This window comes from Triticum aestivum, chromosome 3D, assembly GCF_018294505.1.
Source record: "Triticum aestivum cultivar Chinese Spring chromosome 3D, IWGSC CS RefSeq v2.1, whole genome shotgun sequence".
In the NCBI taxonomy this organism is placed as follows: domain Eukaryota; kingdom Viridiplantae; phylum Streptophyta; class Magnoliopsida; order Poales; family Poaceae; genus Triticum; species Triticum aestivum.
The window spans coordinates 29632423-29651742 of NC_057802.1; the positions used below are offsets into that span (position 1 = coordinate 29632423).

Consider the following 19320-nt stretch of genomic DNA (forward strand, 5'->3'; position numbering starts at 1 on the left):
ATGTCGGTCTCCTACCCCCTCCCGTCGCGCCCCTACCCTTGAAGCGTTGCCGAGGCCACCCCAAACCCGGAATAAGTTAGGTCTACGTTTGCACTAATATATCCACCTGCTGTCATGTTTGTGTAATAATTGCCATGTTGTAATATTTGCAGAAATAATGGAGCACGGACGAGACGAGGAAGCAGAAGAGGTGTTGGGGGACATAATCTTCGCCGGAGGTGATGTCTTGTCGTATCTTAATGACAATGATGGTCTTGAAGAACAGGTGAAGAAGCAGGCTACGGTGATCGAAGAGTGGAGGAGGAAAGACATGATTATGATGGCTCCGGTGACCCAATGCTGGTGCAAGAAGGAGCCCATGGTGACGGCTCCGGTGACCGAACAGAGTCCGGCCAGGTAAATATATTAGTTAAGCCTGTGATGACTAGCTAATTGATGCATTCATTGTTTTGGTATGTACACATATTAATTAACTCTCGTCTTTCTTCTTTTTTCTAGCCCTCCGGATCGAGCACAACTTCGGTAAAGAGACGAGGCCCAAAGAGAAAGTTGCGCTCGGATGAAAGGTTTGAGATCACAGCAATCGCGCGCGAAGGCCAACCGATTGAACCCATCCGGACAAAGGAAGCATTTGCTTCTCAGTGCAGGGTTCTTGTTAGGGACAAGATCCCGATCAGCATCCACCAATGGTATAAGCCTAATAAGGAAGACCCCGAGGTGTCTTATGTCAATGATATGCAGAAAGATGATCTTTGGACTGAGCTGAAGGCAAATTTCACCCTACCGCCAGAGGAGGATCCGGAGAAGCCAGTTAAAGAGCAATTAATCAAGTCTCATGCTCTTAAGAAGATGGCAGACCTATTCAGGAGGTGGAAGAATGAGCTGAAAACGTTTGTCGACAAAGAAGAGACACCAGAATTCATTGGCAAATATGAGAAGATCAGAGATCACTGGCCCGCATTTGTGGCCCACAAGACATCGGAAAAGAAGAAGTTGTCAGCGACAAACAAGAAAAATGTTGCGAAGAAGAAGCTTCACCATCGCACGGGGTCAGGTGGCTACCTCAAAGCCCGGCCTAAGTGGGCCAAGGCTGAGAATGATCTGCTTGATAAAGGGATCGAACCAGAGACAATGAACTGGCCAGACCGTTGCCAGACTTGGTTCTTCGAGGCTGGCGGAACCTTGGACCCTGTATGATGGAAGTGCGCTTGGACGGACGAGCTTTTGAGAATACCAGTCAAGAGGCTTCAGCACTATATCGATGCAGCGCAGCAAGGGACGTTCGTTCCAGACAGAGAGAGAGAACGACGAGCTCACAGTGGCCCTCGGGAATCCTGAGCACCCTGGACGGACACGAGGCACGCCAGGCTCTGTTCCGTGGAAGGCTGGTTTTCCAGACGCAGGCGGTTACAAATGCCAGGAGAGGAGGACAAAAGTGGAGCGGACCCAAATTCAGAAGCTGCACGAAAGGGTTCAAGCACTAGAGGAACGAGACGTAGCTCGCAGCAAGCGACCAGCCGAAACTACCCCGCCATCTCAGCGGAGAAGCAGCGTGGCTTCCATCGAGCTGCTTCAGCCGGAGCATGTCTTGATGGCTCCTGCTAGCTACCCCGTGGATGCTATCACGGAGTCTCAACATTGCCACCTTATGACGCAATGGCAGAACTTCAAAGTCGAGGCGGCTGTCGGCTCTGTTCGACCTCCTGAACCCGGTGCAACTTTTCACTGTCGTCCGATTCCAGAAGGATATGCTAGGATGACGGTGGACAAAATAACGGAGGGATTTGAGGACCTCCAGCTTGACCACCCTACCGGTGAAGGGGAGACTCGGCTGGGTTCTGCTCTGAAGACTCCATGCCTATGGCGGAAGGAGCTCATCAACCTTCCGAACTGGACGCCTCCGCCTCCTCCTCCGGCGAGTAAGGGCACTCCGCCTCCTCCTCCGGCGAGTGATCAGGGCACTCTGCCTCCTTCTCCGCCTGCGCCGGCGCGCCCGAGCAGCCAGCCTCCTCCTTCTCCGCCTCGTCAGCAAGGGCGGAAGAGACCCGCCGCCGCTCCGGCTGCTCCGGCGCGTCGTAGTCCTCCTCCGCCTCGTAAGCAAGGAAAGAAGACAGCCGCAGCCGATCCGTCTGCTCTGCCGGCGTCTAGCAGTACAGCCAGAGGCGGGAGGCAATACAGATTCGGTCCTTCTCTGAAGACTCTAGAGAAGTTACCATACGAGAGGACCGAGGAGGAAACCACGAAGATCGTGCGAGCCGAAGTGACGAACTTCTTTGAAGGGGTGAAAGCAAAGAAACATCCACCTCCGGAGGAGAAGGTAGATCCGGTGAAAGCGAAGCGCACTCTGGCTGCCCTGACAAAACCACCAAAGTCACTGCCGAAAGGCAACTATGAGCGCATTATTGCAAAGACATTTGTCGAAGCGGAGCGGTCGGGAAGTACTGTCAGTGATCAAAGGTTAAAAGAACGACGAGCTGGGAAAAAATTGCCCAGCTCGGCGAACAAGCGAACCAATCGTGCCCCCCGCTCAAGGTGTCTAGCGACATCGTCGCTAATGATCCGAGGATGGTGCCCGGTCATAGCAATCTTGGAGATTACCTGCCCGACGATGTACATTATGATTTCTTGGAGGTGGACGAACACAAATACCATTACGGGAAGCCTCTCGTCAAAGATGAAAGATCTCTAACAACGATGATGCGAAGATTACATAATTGGTACATGAATACCTGCAGAGAGTCTGGGGGGAGGAATACTTTGACGCTGAGAGTTAAAGAGGAGCATGACCTCGTTGGAATTGAACTGTTGAATGTTCCATTTGAGGAGTTCTTCCAATTTTTCAATCAAAAGGCCCTCGATAAATCAACGATCACTTGCTACTGTCTGTAAGTAGTACTACTTCTGTCATTAAGTCTCTGTATATAGGTCAGCTCTTTCATTGCATGTATTTATAATTATCCTCACTATATTATGCAGATTGAAGATCGCCGAATTGAAGAAAAGACAAATCGGTGATAGTGGATTCATTAACACAAATCTCATAGATGCAACTGAGGTTAAATATCATGCCGAAAATACCGAGGCCAACTTGCTACGATCGTTGGTAATAAATGAAAACAAAGATATAATACTCTTTCCTTACAACTTCAAGTGAGTGTTACTGTCTTGTGCATATTTGGTTTCCCTTATTAGTCCAGGTTATAGTAATGTAATTGATGACTTATGCATGCGTGCGCAGCTTCCACTATATTCTCCTAGAGATTAATCTTGAGCAGGGACTAGTAACCGTCTTAGACTCGAGACGAAAAGATCCCCAGGACTATGCGGACATGACTCAAATGCTCGAGAAGTAAGTTAAATCGATCATTATCCACCATATCAGCAACTTTGTTCATTTCCTGATATCAAGTAATTGTTTTCTTTGTCTGGCAGGGTTTGGAGAAAATTCACCAAAAAAGCTCCGGGACTGCCGAAGAAGCTGCAATTTAGACACCCGAAAGTAAGTACTATAGTAGCATGTTCCTCGCATCTCCTAGTGATTCAAGCGCTAGTTTCATCAATACAATTTAGCATGCTTGCTTATCAGTTTGTTTGACCTATATTTCTTGTAAAGTGGTTGTGGCAGGAACAAGGGAATGATTTCTGTGGATACTACGTTTGCGAGTCCATCCGCTACACGACCTGTGAGCGGGGCTACTCTGACGAACAATATGAAGTGCGTAAGCAATAATATTCACAATTTTATTCTATTACCATCATTTGTGTTGAGTTTCATTTATTCATATATATATGTGTGTGTGTGTGTGTGTGTGTGTGTATTGACCCCTTCTTCAAATTAGATCTTTCGGATGCGGGATGAACTCCTACCACCAGATCGTATGCGAGCAATTCAAGAGGAATTGGCGGCATTCTTCCTTGACCACGTGATCGCTGAAAACAGAGAATACTATGTGGACCCTGTGTTCATATATAATTAGGAGATTATATTGTAAGAGATAATTATTGTATATATGTAGCCGGTAGTGTCGGATAGATATACGAGAACTTGTTGTTCGACCAATCTCTCGGAGAAGAAGAGGTGGTCGATATCACTTCTCTCTGTATGCATATATATGTTCATGACGATCTTCTGTTTCCTTCATTTGCTTACTAGCTAGCGTGTCTAGTCCTCTCTATACGTATATAGTACATAGCGTCAACCAAGCACGGAGATAAGAGAGGACACTTCTCTCTATTAATTAGCTAGCTAACACAATATATGAAACACCTAAATTAACCCCCAAACCCCCCAACCCCCCCCCCCCCTCAAAAAAAAACAAAAACCACAGCCCCTGAAATGCTGACGCGTGGATGCCTATTGCTCCCTGTTAGTGCCACCAACCGGGACCAAAGGCCCTCCTGCCTGGGCTCGCCGCACCGGCCACGTGGAGGCCCATCGTCCCGGTTCGTGTAAGAACCGGGACTAAAGGGCTAGGGCATTAGTAACGACCCTTTAGTCCCGGTTCAACAACCGGGACAAAAGGCCCTTACCAACCGGGACAGATGACCCTTTTTCTACTAGTGAGTGGTCTTCTTCGGAGGTAGAAGCGAGTGGCTTGTTGTCCTTGGCATGTTCTGCGGGAGTAGGCAAGGAGCTGTTGGTTGTCGATGCTGGTTTCTTGCTGCCCTCACCCTGCTGCTGGTGTGGCTACTACTCAGGGCGTCTGACCTTGGTGATCTTGGCTAGGCTCCTATTACCATCTCTTGTTTGCCTGTATCTCAAATAGGTCGTAAGCTGCTACAGCTCTCTGTATCTTTGTCGTTTCTTGTTTCTTTACTTGTTGTACGCTTACTTGTAATCCTGGCCGGTTGATGGCTTTGTTAATTCAAAGCCGGGTTAGGTTCGAACCTTTTCTCGGGCTCGGCCGACACCTTTTCTCTAAAAAAATTACTCTGGTACAAAAAGAAATCACATTTATTGAAATTTTCTTGATGGAGAACAGAAATGTGAACAAGGGTAGTATATAGTTCAGATATGAAAGGAGCAATTAGACTTGTACAAGTAATGATTCATGAGGCATGTGAACAGTCTGAGAATGGTATAGAGCCTTTGAATAGAAAGCCAAGCAAATCATGATGGAAGGATCATTCTTTCCAAAAGGATCATTTTATGACTGCAACCTTAACACTGATTAATAAAATTGTTTCGCCGTGCTCCATTGGATCCAACTGTGCAATGAGTGCATAATTTGCACAGAACTGGTATTGCTTCATTACGTAGAATCAAATCGATAAGATTAACTGGAAGGGAATAGTCACTTGGAATCAGCTATCGCAAACCTGATTCACCAATTCTACTTTAAGGAAAATCGTAAAGTATGGCCTACCAACAGCTAGCATAAAATTCGACAACACAATGGGCTAAAGAGCACATAAGCAATAAGCTTACCACCATAGTCCTTGTTCTCACATCAACATAGGAATCAGGAAGCATAAAAAGAACACCCGGCAGGACTGCATATTGAAAACACAAAATATGGTTATGAAACCACCAAACAATAACCAATAGCAAAATATCTCTTTAGATTAGCTACTGACATTAAACAAATGTAGATATTCAGATATGGATAGAGCTACCATAACACTAAAGCTGTACCCAATAGCAAATCCTCTTTCTCTTCAGATTAGGTACTGAACACTCGATAAACGAGTATATATCACACATAAAGCTGTTGCAGCACATATCACATAATAAACCATCTGGAATCAAGATATCAACAAATCATATCCCTGATGCACACCAAGGAAGGCAAAAGTATAGTAGCATAGCACTCCCTCTGTAAACTAATACAAGACGTTTTAAGTCACTAAAGGAGCACAGATTGCAATAACAATAGTGACCTAAAAACGTCTTATATTTGTTTATAGAGGGAGTACCATACAAGGCAAGTGAGATATACAAATAACAATGTACATGAACCGATATATCCATCACCAAAGGAGCACAGATTGCAATAGTGCAGCACAATTCAATCTCTACTAATATAGGACAGACATGAGCATGTTACAACTTGCCCCTTTCTCAGTATTACATAATCCTTGGACCTTGGCATTCACACATTGTTGGACCTTGACTTCTACCGGGTCAGGTACGCTTGGATGATGATCGCAGACGGGGTCGAGTTCCTCGAGGGCCCTGGCGGCATGGGGGTCTACGTCTCATGGGACATCGAGCCGCTCCGCAGAGCCAGAGTGAGTGACATTTCCCTTTCCTACTGGTGTTCATGTTTCAGATTGGAATAGTAATAGTTAGTAACTAATAAGAAGTATCGGAAATTGTCGACATGAAGATCATAGTGTGCTCATGTGTTTACTGATCACTGACCGGTGAATTGAATTAGTTATGCTACAGATATTCTTGTGTCGAATGTACTTAATATTTGAACCAGGTCACTGCAGTGCCTGCAAATCTGGAATTCTGAAAAAAATAGTACTCAGATATCTAAGTGGCATGGGAGCTGAACATTCTAACGGCCAGTGTCACTTCTCCAAAATGCCAACTCTAGTCGTATGGTTCTAATTTTCACAGTATCTATAGAACCATAGGCATAGGTTTAAGTTTATCCTCGTTTGCTTGTACCAACCTAATCATTTATTCAGTGATTCGACCCAATGAGGCAGTATTAATCTAATTTCTAAAAATGCGTCACTGAGACATGATCAGATTTGACGATAACAAGTAAAAGGAAAATAAAACTATAGAGATATATATTTAGTTATTTACCTGAAGAACAAACCACCTTGGTGGAGTGTTCGTAGCACCTAAAAGCGGCCGGTCGGGAAGGAGGCGAGGAGTCCACCACCGTCGAGCTAGTGCTGGGTCGCAAGAGGGGGAGGGAGCACGTCCATGAGCTGATCCAGGAGCCTGAGAGGGGGGAGGAGGTGAGGAATCAGATCTAATCTGCCTCAAACTGCGCCGCCGGCGACCAAACGGTTAGGAGCCATCGGACAGGAGATGGATCAGCACATTTGCTGGGCGTGCTAGCCTACCTAGCTTGGCTCAGGATCTGGGCCGCCGCCGCCGACGAGGACGATTTTTCGTCCTGCGAGACACCGCTGCGTACGGGATTTGGGATTGAATCGGGAGGGCATCGAAACCAAATCGGACCCTTTTGCAAATTTTGTGCAGAGATCACTCCGTCCGGACCTGTGCCATCGATTTCTCATCTGATGGTCCAGCATCATTTTTTTCTATTTTTGCAACACATGCTCAGATTCTATCCTAGTCGTTCTGATCCCCTTCCTACATCTATAAATAAATCTATCTAACCTTGGAAATTAATCAACTATTGTCAGGTACAAACTGTCATCACACTCAATTCAACTCTACTAAACAATGAGCTCCGAGTCATGTTCTTCGTTGTACTTGATCGTTCCAACGTCATGTGGTCTATATATACGATTGACCCTAACTGTGTCTACTAATCCCAACAGCCCGGTATACACTGCAGCTTAACACAGTCAGAGAAATGGCGGCTTTCCTCCGGAACCTCTTCCTAGCGACGGCACAGCAGTACTACGCCGGCGTCGACGATGGTCAGCACAACATGGAGCGCCGCCTCCGCCTCTACGCCGCCGCGTACATGCTGCTGGCCGTCTCCTTCCTCCTCCGGGCCACGCCCCCTCCGAGCAGCAACGCTGGCGCCGACGCCGTCACCGGGTTCTTGCTCTGGGTTGCCGCCGTGGCTCTTCTGCTCCTGTCCTTCGTGCACCAGCGCTTTCAGGCGGCAGCCGTGGCCGCTGCTGACCTCGCGCAGGCGGCGCTCGAGCCACTGTTCGAGCTTCTAAACTGAGCGTGTACGTGCGCTGTGCATGCCATGCATGCATGCATGTGTGGGACTGTGTCTCTTCTTTAACTTTCTTTTTCGCTTTCTGGTCTGGCTTTGCTTTGTCGATCGTACGTACCTGTGTCACTGTGTGGCTGTGTTTAAGCTAGGTAGCAAGATAAGAGCCGAAAATTGAGCCTCTTATGAACATTCAAATCCTTCATATATGTATGTGACACGTAGTTCTTCTGGGCAGATCTCCTTTGGCACATGTTTTTTCCCCTCTTCTGTACTGTGGGCAAATCTGGCCTTTGGCAAATGCATTATGTGCAGATCTCATTAAGCACTAGTTCCTTTTTTGCCACGAACTTGATCTTGCCCGCGGAACATGTTTTTTGGACGACGAAGCACACCAACCCTTATGGACCGCAAATACATGGGAATCCTGCATATATGAGCACAGAATGGTACTTTTGGGCAGATCTTCCTTGGCACATGTTTTCCCCCTCTATTGCGCTCTGGGCAGATCTCCTTTGGCAAAACATATCTATCGTTCTTTGGGGGCAAATCTCCTTTGGCAGTCACATGAAGTAATGTCTATAAGTCGATCGAGCATGAGACACAAGTTTTCTAAGAAGGAATTGACTAGTGGCACCATTAAAATGAAATAAAATAATACAATAAAGTTTTCTAAAAACGAATGAATTAGTGACATTGGTATTATCCTTTAAGAAGAGGAAAATGAAAAGAAAAGTAATCACAAATTTTGCAGATAATTTACAGATAAATTGTGGTTTTTTTTTATAAAATGCAAGAATAAGCATATAATAGTGGAATATTCGCAAAAAAGGAGTTTTCTAAGAATGACTAAATTTGAGGCATTGGTATTACCTTAAATAAGAAATAATATAAAATAAAAACTAAAATCAAAAAATGAATATTTATAAGAAAAATGAATTAGTGGAATTGGAATTACCCTTTAAAAAGAAATAAAATAAAATAATTAAATAATGATAAAAATTGCACATTGTTTACACATAAAACTGTGATTTTTTATAATATGCATGAATAAGCATAGAATAGTGAAATTTCATATAAAAATGCTAACAAGGAATGAATTTGTGGCATTTGTATTACCCTTAATGTGGAAAAGTAAATGAAATAAAAGTAAAAGAAAATAAAAAGTTGAGTTTTCTACGGGAGTACATGTCCATGTTTACGATAGGGAGTACATGTCCATGTTTACGACGGGGAGTACAGGTTTGCGCTAGGGAGTATATGTCCATGTGGACAACACGGAGTACATGTTCGCGCTAGGGAGTACATGTTTGCACCATGGGTGAAGTACATGTGTGTACTATGAAGGGAGCACAAGTTGCATTGCATGGTAATACAAGTTGTAGTGCTTAAAAGTGCATTGTATGGGAGAGTATAAGTATCTAAGTTACTGCGAGAAGCACTTGTTATCTTCAGGAGTACAAGGTCCATCCAAAAGAAGCTTGTTAAAACTTATTAATATGTGATCTAGTTTTGAAGATCTCAATACGAGAGACACAATGATAAAAACGATTCATAATTTGGTTGCTCGGTTCAAGAGCTATTTTTAAATAGATTTCACAAAAAAAAACCTGACAACTCTTCAATCCCTTTCAACTCGTGGGGAAAATTTACCAAAACTCTATGTGATGCTAAGTGGTGCGTATATGTTTTATTTTTGCGAAAAGGATCAAATCTATTATAAAGATTCACCGGAAGTACAAAACACCTCAAACATAATAAAAATTACATCGAGGTCCATGGACCACCGAACGACCATTGCCGTTGTCAGAACGAGCCGCCGACGCGCCGCTGTTATGCCACTTGTCGCCATTAGAGGAGTTTTAGGGTGTCAAAATGTGGCGGAGCGTAAACCAAATTCAAGTGTGTCAAAATGTGGGAGCATGGCCTATAAAAACTTAGGGTGGTCAAAGTGGGCGGAAGATTAACACATTTCACTTGGAAGGGGTACCGGTGCCCGGGGTGGTTCTGATGATGCTCCACCACTGGGTACCTTTAATTGGGGATTTCCTTTTATTTTCTCTTAATCTAGTAAAAAAAACATCTAATTTGGGCTGTCCTTTAAGCTGCCATGCTAGTTGGGCCGCTCCATTTGCGTTTCTGTGAACGGACATTCCCTGGATAGGCCTTACTTTTGGGGCTAACCCATGAAGCAACTGGGCTGCAGTACTGTGATTCGTGGGCTCAATTCTCCACTCGACCAAATGCAGAGAACAAAGATTCTCAAATAAAAACCCCTAAAAAAAGATTCTCAAATAAAAAAACCTACTCTAGCATATTTTGCGGCTAAAAATATATTTGAAAAACACTTAAATATGAATAAAAAATGGTCATCAAATATATGTTTTAATTAATCACAATTAATAAGTTCTTCCATGAGGATCCATGCAGTAGCTATCCACATGTCCATGCACAACATATACATCCATTCCCCACAAAAAGAGATATATATCCATTTATTTGTTACTATAATTAAAGCATTAATAAAAATTCATACTTAAAATTAGCTAGGCAGGCACACCAATGTACTTACGGGTCTATATATAAACAACACAACAAATCACAAATAACAACACGGAGAAAAGGAGCTGTAGTTACGTTAAGTGTGGTTAGCCTCCTCCTGTATTGTACATCGATCATGGTGATGCTGAAGAAGAACACGAGCGCCCTGTGCTGCTTCATGGCCGCCCTCATGCTGGTCATGGCTGCCACCCTTCTCTCCTCATGTGACGCCTGCAAAGAGGTTAATCACTTAAATTTTCTATCTAATTTGCAAAGTCGCCGTCGAGATCAGATGATGAAGCATTTTTTGTCAGATTAGATATCTAATCTTTACTTTTTTTCCATCGTTTGTTTCTTTGCACCCATATGCAGATGGATGAGCCCCATTCTTTTCCCCTGCCGGCTTCGTGCTACTCCAAACACTTTCCAAATTGCACCGAGGAGCGGTGCAAGAAGTTCTGCGGTGGCGACGACATGCCGCCGGTTCCCGGGGCCTTTTGCAACGACGACAACAACTGTTGTTGTCCCATATAGTTAATTATAAGCGCCGTTGAAGTAATCCAATAGAACATGGAGATGCCAATAATATAAGCAAGAGATCAGACCTTTTCTAATCTTTGTAAACCAGCTTTTCCAGCAATTTTTGTAGTAACGATTTCATCATTGTATGTCTCATTGGTTCGTGTACGTCGAGACAAATCAAAAGTAATGAAGCTTGAACAAAAATGGTTGATACCTGCGTGTTTACAGCATAAGCACAAACAAGTTTTTCGTTTACCGACTAGATGGACATGAGTATGTGAGCAAGTACTATTGGCGTTTTTAATTTCACCCAAATGCAAGTCTCTCTACACTTCCAATACACATTTGTTAACGACATTCCTATTTAGCCCCACATTAATTTCATCAAGGATTGACAAAAACCTACATTAATTTAGCCCCACAATAGTATAGCCAGGAGCAGTAAAATCCAAAATAATTATAAACAATTCTAAAAATTCTAAAAAAAATTGTGCCATACTTTCACAAATGTTTATTGTGCATGCAAAATTTGAGAACATTTTGCAAAACCGTGAACATTTTTTGACATCTAGGAACATGTCTTAAAATCATGAATAATTTCAAAGCCATGAACATTTATTGAAATCTAGTAAAAAATAAAATTCATGAATATTTTTTGAAATCTGGATTTTTTTTTTGTTCTAACTATCAAGCATGCAGGTCAAATAAATAGGCCCCATTTTCCAGCACAAAGATCTTCACTTGCCTTTTAAATTGTACTATATACTACTCCCTCAGTTCCTAAATATAAGTCTTTTTAGTGATTTTAAATGGACAACCACATACGGATGTATATAGACATATTTTGGAGTATAGATTTGCTCATTTTGCTCCGTATGTAGTCACTTGTTGAAATCTCTAGAAAGACCTATATTTAGGAACGGAGGGAGTATCTGACACGGGATACAGAAGGCCTCGGTGGACTACTGTACCATTAAGTACATGGTTAATTTATGATTTCATTCATCTAAGAAATATGGTTAGATATTTGCTAGGAAAATAATGTGTCGCCATAACTTTCAAATTAAATTGCGAGCCCAAGATAAAATTAAATCGTGCGTGCTCAAACAAGTTCCTTAAACTTTTCATTAAAGTTCGGGCAAGATGTTTATAAAGTTTTTCGGTTCCAAATATATTTTCTAGCAAAGTTCTTTAATATTTTTAACAAAGTACAGACCCACCGTTCAGAATGTTCTTCAACTCCTGATTCTGTTTATTTAGCACCTTACAATGAAAATGAAAAGTTCTTCACTGTTTCCAGCAAAGTTCGTCACTGAAAACACTGATAAGCTTCTAAAAAACCATATTTCAATTTCAGTTAACAAATATGTGTTAAATATGATCCAAGACTGATCTTGTTCTAAAGATCTTGGCGTGAGGAGTTCAAATATATACAAAGTTTCAAAAACAAAATTTTGATTTTAAAGATACGAGCCATCTAAACTGTCAAAAGAAAACTAAAAGTAACGAAGTTTGAGCAGAGAGGAAAGATAATGTAGGCATGCATGTGTTGTGTGAGAAGGAAAAGAGAGAAAGAGGGGCCATGCACATGCAAAGGGCTCCGATGAGTTAGGAAAAGCTATATTCGGTGTCCGAGAGTCCCATGGTTTGTGGCGCGGCGCAGCGCAACGCCCGGGGCGTATCGCCACGTGCCGCAGCCGTCGTCCCCATCGGCAACCCTCCCTAACCGCGGACGCGCGTGAGGCGAGGGTCACCGGCCGCGACAGCGTCACGCCGGGCCGAGGCGCGCATGGAGCTGTTCGAGCGCGCCAAGACGGTGCGGCTGCGGAGCCACCAAAACAAGTACATGTACGCCGACGAGGACGAGTCCCACGTCCTGCAGGACCGCAACGCCGCGTCCCCGAACGCGCGGTGGACCGTCGAGCTCGTGCCGAACGCGCCGGGCGTCATCCGCCTCCGCAGCCGCTACGGCCGCTACCTCACCGCCTCCAACGAGCCCATCCTCATGGGCGTCACCGGACGCAAGGTGATCCAGACGCTGCCCCACCGCCTCGACTCTTCCGTCGAGTGGGTCCCCGTCGGCGAAGGCAGGCACGCTCGCCTCCAGACTCGCTACGGCAACTTCCTCCGCGCCAACGGCGGCCTCCCGCCGTTGCGCAACTCCGTCACCCATGACGTCCCCCACCACCGCCATGCCGGCTGGGTCGTCTGGTGCATCGAGATCGTGCAGGTGCTCGTGCACCCGCCTCAATGCTCCGATCCCATCACCACCGCCTACTCTCCTCCTCTACCTTACAAACCACACTCTCGCTCGCCCTCGCCCTCGCCCGCTCCCTTGCCAACAGGGGCGCTCAGGCCTCCTGCGCCACCGCACCACCGTACATCGACTCCGGTCGTAGCGCAGCCCCCGCCGCCTCCCCCCGGCTCCCTAGCGCCCCCGGTCGGCTTTTCCAGGCTTGAGGTCCGTACGCGCACCTGTTCCTGCACGATGAGTCCAACAACCCAATGGTGGGTCACCGACTTACGCTTTTGCTATTTTTGGTTCTCCATCGTCGACGCAGTCGGCGGACTCCTTCTCGGTGCCGGTGCACAAGGTGGAGGGGCGGCACATCCACTACCATATTGCGGATGACAGTGGCTATGTGCGTGAGGGAGATGAGGGGCACTCGTTCCTGTTCAACGGGACAAGCCTTGGGGAGCTGCTGGAGAGACTGCAGGACGAGACGGGGCTCAAGGACGTGATCATCTGCTCCCGCAACCCGATCACAAGCAAGTTGATGCCGCTTCGCCTGCAGCTGCCACCCAACAACAACGCCATGCATGTCGTGCTCGTGCGCGAGTCCTCAAAAGGTATGAGAGAGGATTTTCCACCATACACGGGACCTCCCTGTGCATGCATGCATATATTTTGTATTCTTGCTTTGTGGGTCCATTGTATCATCTATAGTGTTTTTTCTATCCCCTAGCATGTGCTATTCTCTAGTCATTGAGTTCCATTCAAACAAATAGATGCCTAATATATTTTGAAATAAAATTTTCTTTTGCTTTATGTTTACACAGATGTGCTTTTTCAGCAAGATCTTACCAAAAATCAATAATGTGTTATTCGGTTCCGCATAAATAATCTTATTGTTTCAGTATGGCTAGCCATGTTCCATAGTGTATCATAATGTTACACTGTTTACCTAAGTGTTTCATCATGTGTTAGTGTGTTTTAAATTGTTTCATACAGTATGTAAAAGTTAGTAACTAAGAGTAGTTTATATCCAGTTTCATTTGGGGCATCGTGTTCCAGAGTGTACCATCGTCTTTCACCATGTTTCAAAATGTGAATTTTAAAACTTGTTGAAATATAATCAAAAGTGGTCTCTTTCTAAAGTCCTCGTCATCATAAACACAAATATGCAAATGGATCATAAAATGAACGCCCGGTTGAAAAGATAAAATATATTTAGACTTGGGAATAAAACGAAATACTAGCATGGGATGGTGGAGCATAGCTAGAACAGTAGTGAGAGAAGAGTCTGACCAACTATAAGCAGTAGTCAATGAATGCATGTGAATCTTCAAGAAAATCAATGGCCGCTACATGCACGGGAGATCAGAACAATAAGGTCAAGTGCTTCAGGGCCGTGGCTCCTCTCAGGCTATGAGAACACCTGATTGTTAGTGCGAAGATAAGAATAATCGCAACCTTAATAGGCGCATGATAGGTAAGTTCAATAAAGTGGTTAGTGATGTTCTGTTGCATGATGTTAACCTTAATGGCCGTGCTTTCACATGGACAAACGCAACAATATATACGGTTCTCTACAAGATTGATCGCATGTTGGCCTCTCCGGAGTAGCATGATCTCTTCCCGGACAGTTTTCTCCAAGGAATTTCCTCGACCACATCCGACCACTGCCCATTGCTTCTCGCCACAGTTCACAAAGTTGTTGGGTGTCGCAGATTACGTTTTGAATTTTGTTGGTTATCCAGGGAAATGTGGACTCCTTGGCGCAGACAAATCCAGCCCTTTGTGCTATTTCTAACCCGCTAATCAGTCTATGTCATATCCAGCTCTAACCCATTGATCAGACTATGTCGCAAGATCAGTTTCATCACAGATAAAACTCTTCAAATCTGGAGTGCCAAAATCTTTGGTAATATAAAAGAAAAATTGTCTGGGCGACTGGATCAAGTGAAAGACAGTTGCACTCTTCATTTCTCTGAGACATGGCTTCAAGAGAATTAAAAAGGAAGCTGCTCGGACTTTGTTCAGTGGATGGAATGATGGCTCGTCAAAGATCTAGAATCACTTATTTGGAGGCAGGGGACGCCAACCTCAACTTATAGAAAATCTGATGAGTTTGACACTATGAAAAAGCTCGCATGCTAGCATATAAACTATTTTGAAAGGATCAAAACGTTGACACTCACATTTGATCTTTAGATTTTTATGTACTTCTAAATACTTTGGACGAGACGGAACTATTTTTCAAAACATAGCCATTCTCCACATTATTGACTGCGCTATGATCCTTATACAGACTGTCACCCTCTAATACAGTTTTCTTTCATGTTGAATCATTTTCAGCGGCAAGATCTTTTTCATAAAATTTATGGTCCACAAGCTTTGGAGGATGTGTACGGCATAAGGTAAAGCAAACTGCAAGATTGTGTATGTGTTGTCTATATTGTATCTTCTGTTTTTGCTAATTACGAAAATTCACTGTTCTTTTTTCAGTTACAGGGAGCTTCTTGTAAAGTTTTTTTTTATCTGGGCATGTTGACCATTTCATTATGTGGGCTAGATCTGGGCGGTGTAGGTGAAGAGCCGTGAAACCATGTATACATTTATTTCTCAGGTTTTTGGTTTCGTTCATTGAAGTCTGAGTGACATAGAGATGTTTCTGCACAATCTCTTACATGTCACATATTATAGAATTTCGACGTCAATGATTCCTTGTTGCAACCATGCCATCTCGTGGGCGGATGTAACGGAGCAAAAGTGGGGAAATCCCTTGTGGCACTCGGGTGCATCACACCCTGATAAATAAAAAATAATTTAGTAATTACAAAAAAAATCCCGAAACATTTTTGGATACAAAGTTGACCTACCCTTGTACCCGTATAAAAAGTTTAGGGCTGGAATAAACTTCAGTTCAGCCCAGACAAAAAAAAACAAATTTCCTAGTGTACTGTACATGTACAGTACCTTGTATATAGTCTTCATTTTCTTTTCGGTCGCGTTCAATACGCTGGAAGGTATTCCTTCACGAAACTTTTTATACGGGCACAACTGTTGGACATGTATATTTCCAGAAATTTTCAAGATTTTTTGAACTTTTTTTGAATTTCTGATTATTATTATTTTTGCATATCAGGGGGTGATGCACCCGAGTGCACCAAGTTCGCACCCAGCAAAAGTGGCACTATACAAGTCTAGCACCTCTGGTAGTAAATGTGTAGTATCGACCCCAGGACATCTGCCAAACACACCGAATGTCACGACACATACGCCATGTGGGTGGAACTACAGGTATTACAATACAATTGCACAAAAGATTACAATATAATATATATATATATATATATATATATATATATATATATATATATATATATATATATATATATATATATACACACACACACACAAATATAACAAATGCATACATACAAGGGTCATACAACCAAGATGCGGCTCTCACAACGGAAGGAAAATATACCTTAGACAGGTAAAAATAAACAAAGGCCTTAAGAAGGCTAAAAAAGACTATATGGCATTCATATCCTTGCTCAAACAACTGTCCAGGATAACCATAGCTAACATGGTCCTTCACCAAGAGATTACCTGATTTCTAATCCTACTATGATTTGCACTATGAGGATGAAAAGAATAGATAAAGCAAGATGAGCACTGATGAGTGATATTTAGTGTTTTTTTGCGAGAAACTCAATCTATTCATCTTCAATCATTGCAGTACAAAGAACAACAGAGGTAATAAAAAATACAACCATGTCCGTAGACCACCTAGCGACGACTACAGGCACTGGAGCGAGCCGAAGGCGCACCACCGTCATCGCCCCTCCCTTACCGGAGCAAGGCAAGTCGGGAAGTCGTCATGCTAAGACCTCATAGGACTAGTGCACCAAAGTAGCAACCATCGCCGATGAAGAAAGACGTAGATCAGAAGGATCAAACTTGTAAACATCTAAACGAAGACGAACGAAGAGTGATATTTAGTTTTGATAATAGATAACGAGGTAGCACGTCAGATTGCGAAATTTAATTTTGACAATAGGTCCAAGGGTGTTATTTATAATAGTTTTCCGTCCTGCATGGCGTTTGTTGTATCGAATTATTTTACTAACATTTTAATTGATTAACTTATGGGGTTGAGTTTTTTCAAAAAAAAACTGTGATGATTTCCTTTTATTTTCTCTTAATCTAGTAAAATAACAAAAATCTAATTTGGGCTATGCTTTACCCATAGAGCTGACATGCTAGTTGGGCCGGCCCATTTGCATTTCTGTGAACGGACAGATGTTTCCCTGGAGAAGCCTTATTTTTTGGGGTTAACCTATGATGAAGCAAGTGGGCTGCAGTAGTGTGATTTGTGGGCTCAATTCTCCACTCAACCAAGTGTAAAAATTCTCAAATAAAAAGTGCAAGAAGTAATAGGTACTCTAACGTATTTTGCGGCTACAAATATATTTAAAAAACACTTAAATTTGAATAAAAATCATCGTCAGATATATGTACTAATGAATCATAATTACTCCACTAAACTTAGTTTAAAACTGCGACACTTATTTTGGATCAGATGGAGTAGTATGTTCTTCCATGAGCATCCATGCAGTAGCTATCCACATATCCATACACAACATATATATCCATTCCCTCTAAAAAAAGGATATATATCCATTTATTTCTTACTTTGACTAAAGCATTAATTATAACATTTAATTCATACTTATAATTGGCTAGGCAGGAACACCAATGTACTTACGGGTCTATATAAACAGCAGAGCAAATCTCAAATAACAACACAGAGAAAATCATTGTAGTACGAGTAAGTGCAATTAGCCTCCTCCTCTACGGTACATCGATCATGATGATAGTGAAGCAGAACAGGAGCGCCCTATGTTGCTTCGTGGCCACTCTCATGGTGGTCATGGCTGCCACCCTTCTTCTCTCGCTAATTTTTTTTAAATAATACATTTTTTAATTAATTTTCATAAATATTACGCTGGGTAAATTTTTTTCAAAAATAATACACCGTTGGGGCCTAGTCGGCCCACAGCAGGCCGATTGGACTCCAGTCGGCCTACAGCTGGCCGACTGGCCCCTGTCGGCCCACTGTGGGCTGATTGGGTAGCCGACTGGAGCTAATTAGCTTGCTGTGGGCTAATTGTTTTTGCAAAAAAAGTAGGCATAAAAAAATATGTTGAAAAAATGTTAATTATGTAATTAAAAAATGTTAAACGTGTATAAAAAAATGTTCCTGATGTATACAAAAAATGTACAATATACATGCAAAAAAGTTGACATAAAAATATGTTTTAGAAAGTGTTAAGCATGTATTTAAAGTTGTTAAATGTGTGTATAAAAAATGTTCCTTATTTATACAAAAAATATAGAATGTGTATGAAAAAAAGTTGACACCAAAAAAATATGTTTGAAAAGTTGACATTTTCTCAAATACATGATTAAAAAGTGTTAAATGTGTGTATAAAAAATGTTTCTTATCTATTCAAAAAATATAGAATGTGTATGAAAAAAAGTTGACCCCAAAAAAATATGTTTGAAAAAAAATGTTCCAGTTCCATACAAAAAGAGCAACCAATCATACTTAGGTCCGTGATGCTCCCATACCGGATCCGGAGCTGGAACATTTTTTTATACACGTTTAACCTTTCATTCCAATACATGAAACATTTTTGTGTACTCGTTGAACATTTTTTCAAATACATGATTAACATTTTTTTCAAACATATTTTTTTGGTGTCAACTTTTTTTCATACACATTCTATATTTTCTGTATAGATAAGGAACATTTTTTCAAATACATGATTAACATTTTTTTTCAAACATATTTTTTTGGTGTCAACTTTTTTTCATACACATTCTATATTTTTTCTATAAATAAGGAACATTTTTTATACACACATTTAACAATTTTTAAATACATGCTTAACACTTTTTAAAACATTTTTTTATGTCAACTTTTTTGCATATATATATTGTACATTTTTTTATACATCAAAAACATTTTTTAATTACATAATTAATATTTTTTAAACATATATTTTTATGCCTAATTTTTTTGCAAAAACAATTAGCCCACAGCGAGCCAATTAGCTCCAGTCAGCCTACAGCTGGCCGACAGGACCCAATCAGCCCACAGTGGGCCGACAGGGGCCAGTCGGCCAGCTGTAGGCCGAC

At 42.5% G+C, this 19320-nt stretch overlaps 1 protein-coding gene and 1 long non-coding RNA gene across 2 annotated transcripts; one reads left to right on the plus strand and one right to left on the minus strand.

Moving 5' to 3' along the window:
* Positions 1–5934: 5934 nt before the first annotated feature.
* Positions 5935–7214, minus strand: LOC123073922 (uncharacterized). The gene is made up of 3 exons (XR_006435795.1): positions 7030–7214; positions 6764–6904; positions 5935–6254 (listed from the first exon to the last, which is right to left on the minus strand). It is a non-coding gene; the product is annotated as an uncharacterized lncRNA (long non-coding RNA).
* A 5313-nt stretch (positions 7215–12527) lies between these two features.
* On the plus strand, positions 12528–16225 carry LOC123073924 (uncharacterized). Its single transcript, XM_044496912.1, has 4 exons — positions 12528–13347; positions 13448–13736; positions 15466–15527; positions 15616–16225. The coding sequence occupies exons 1-3, from the start codon at positions 12676–12678 to the stop codon at positions 15483–15485; spliced, it is 981 nt and encodes a 326-aa protein (XP_044352847.1). The 5' UTR covers positions 12528–12675; the 3' UTR covers positions 15486–15527; positions 15616–16225.
* The last annotated feature ends 3095 nt before the right edge of the window (positions 16226–19320 follow it).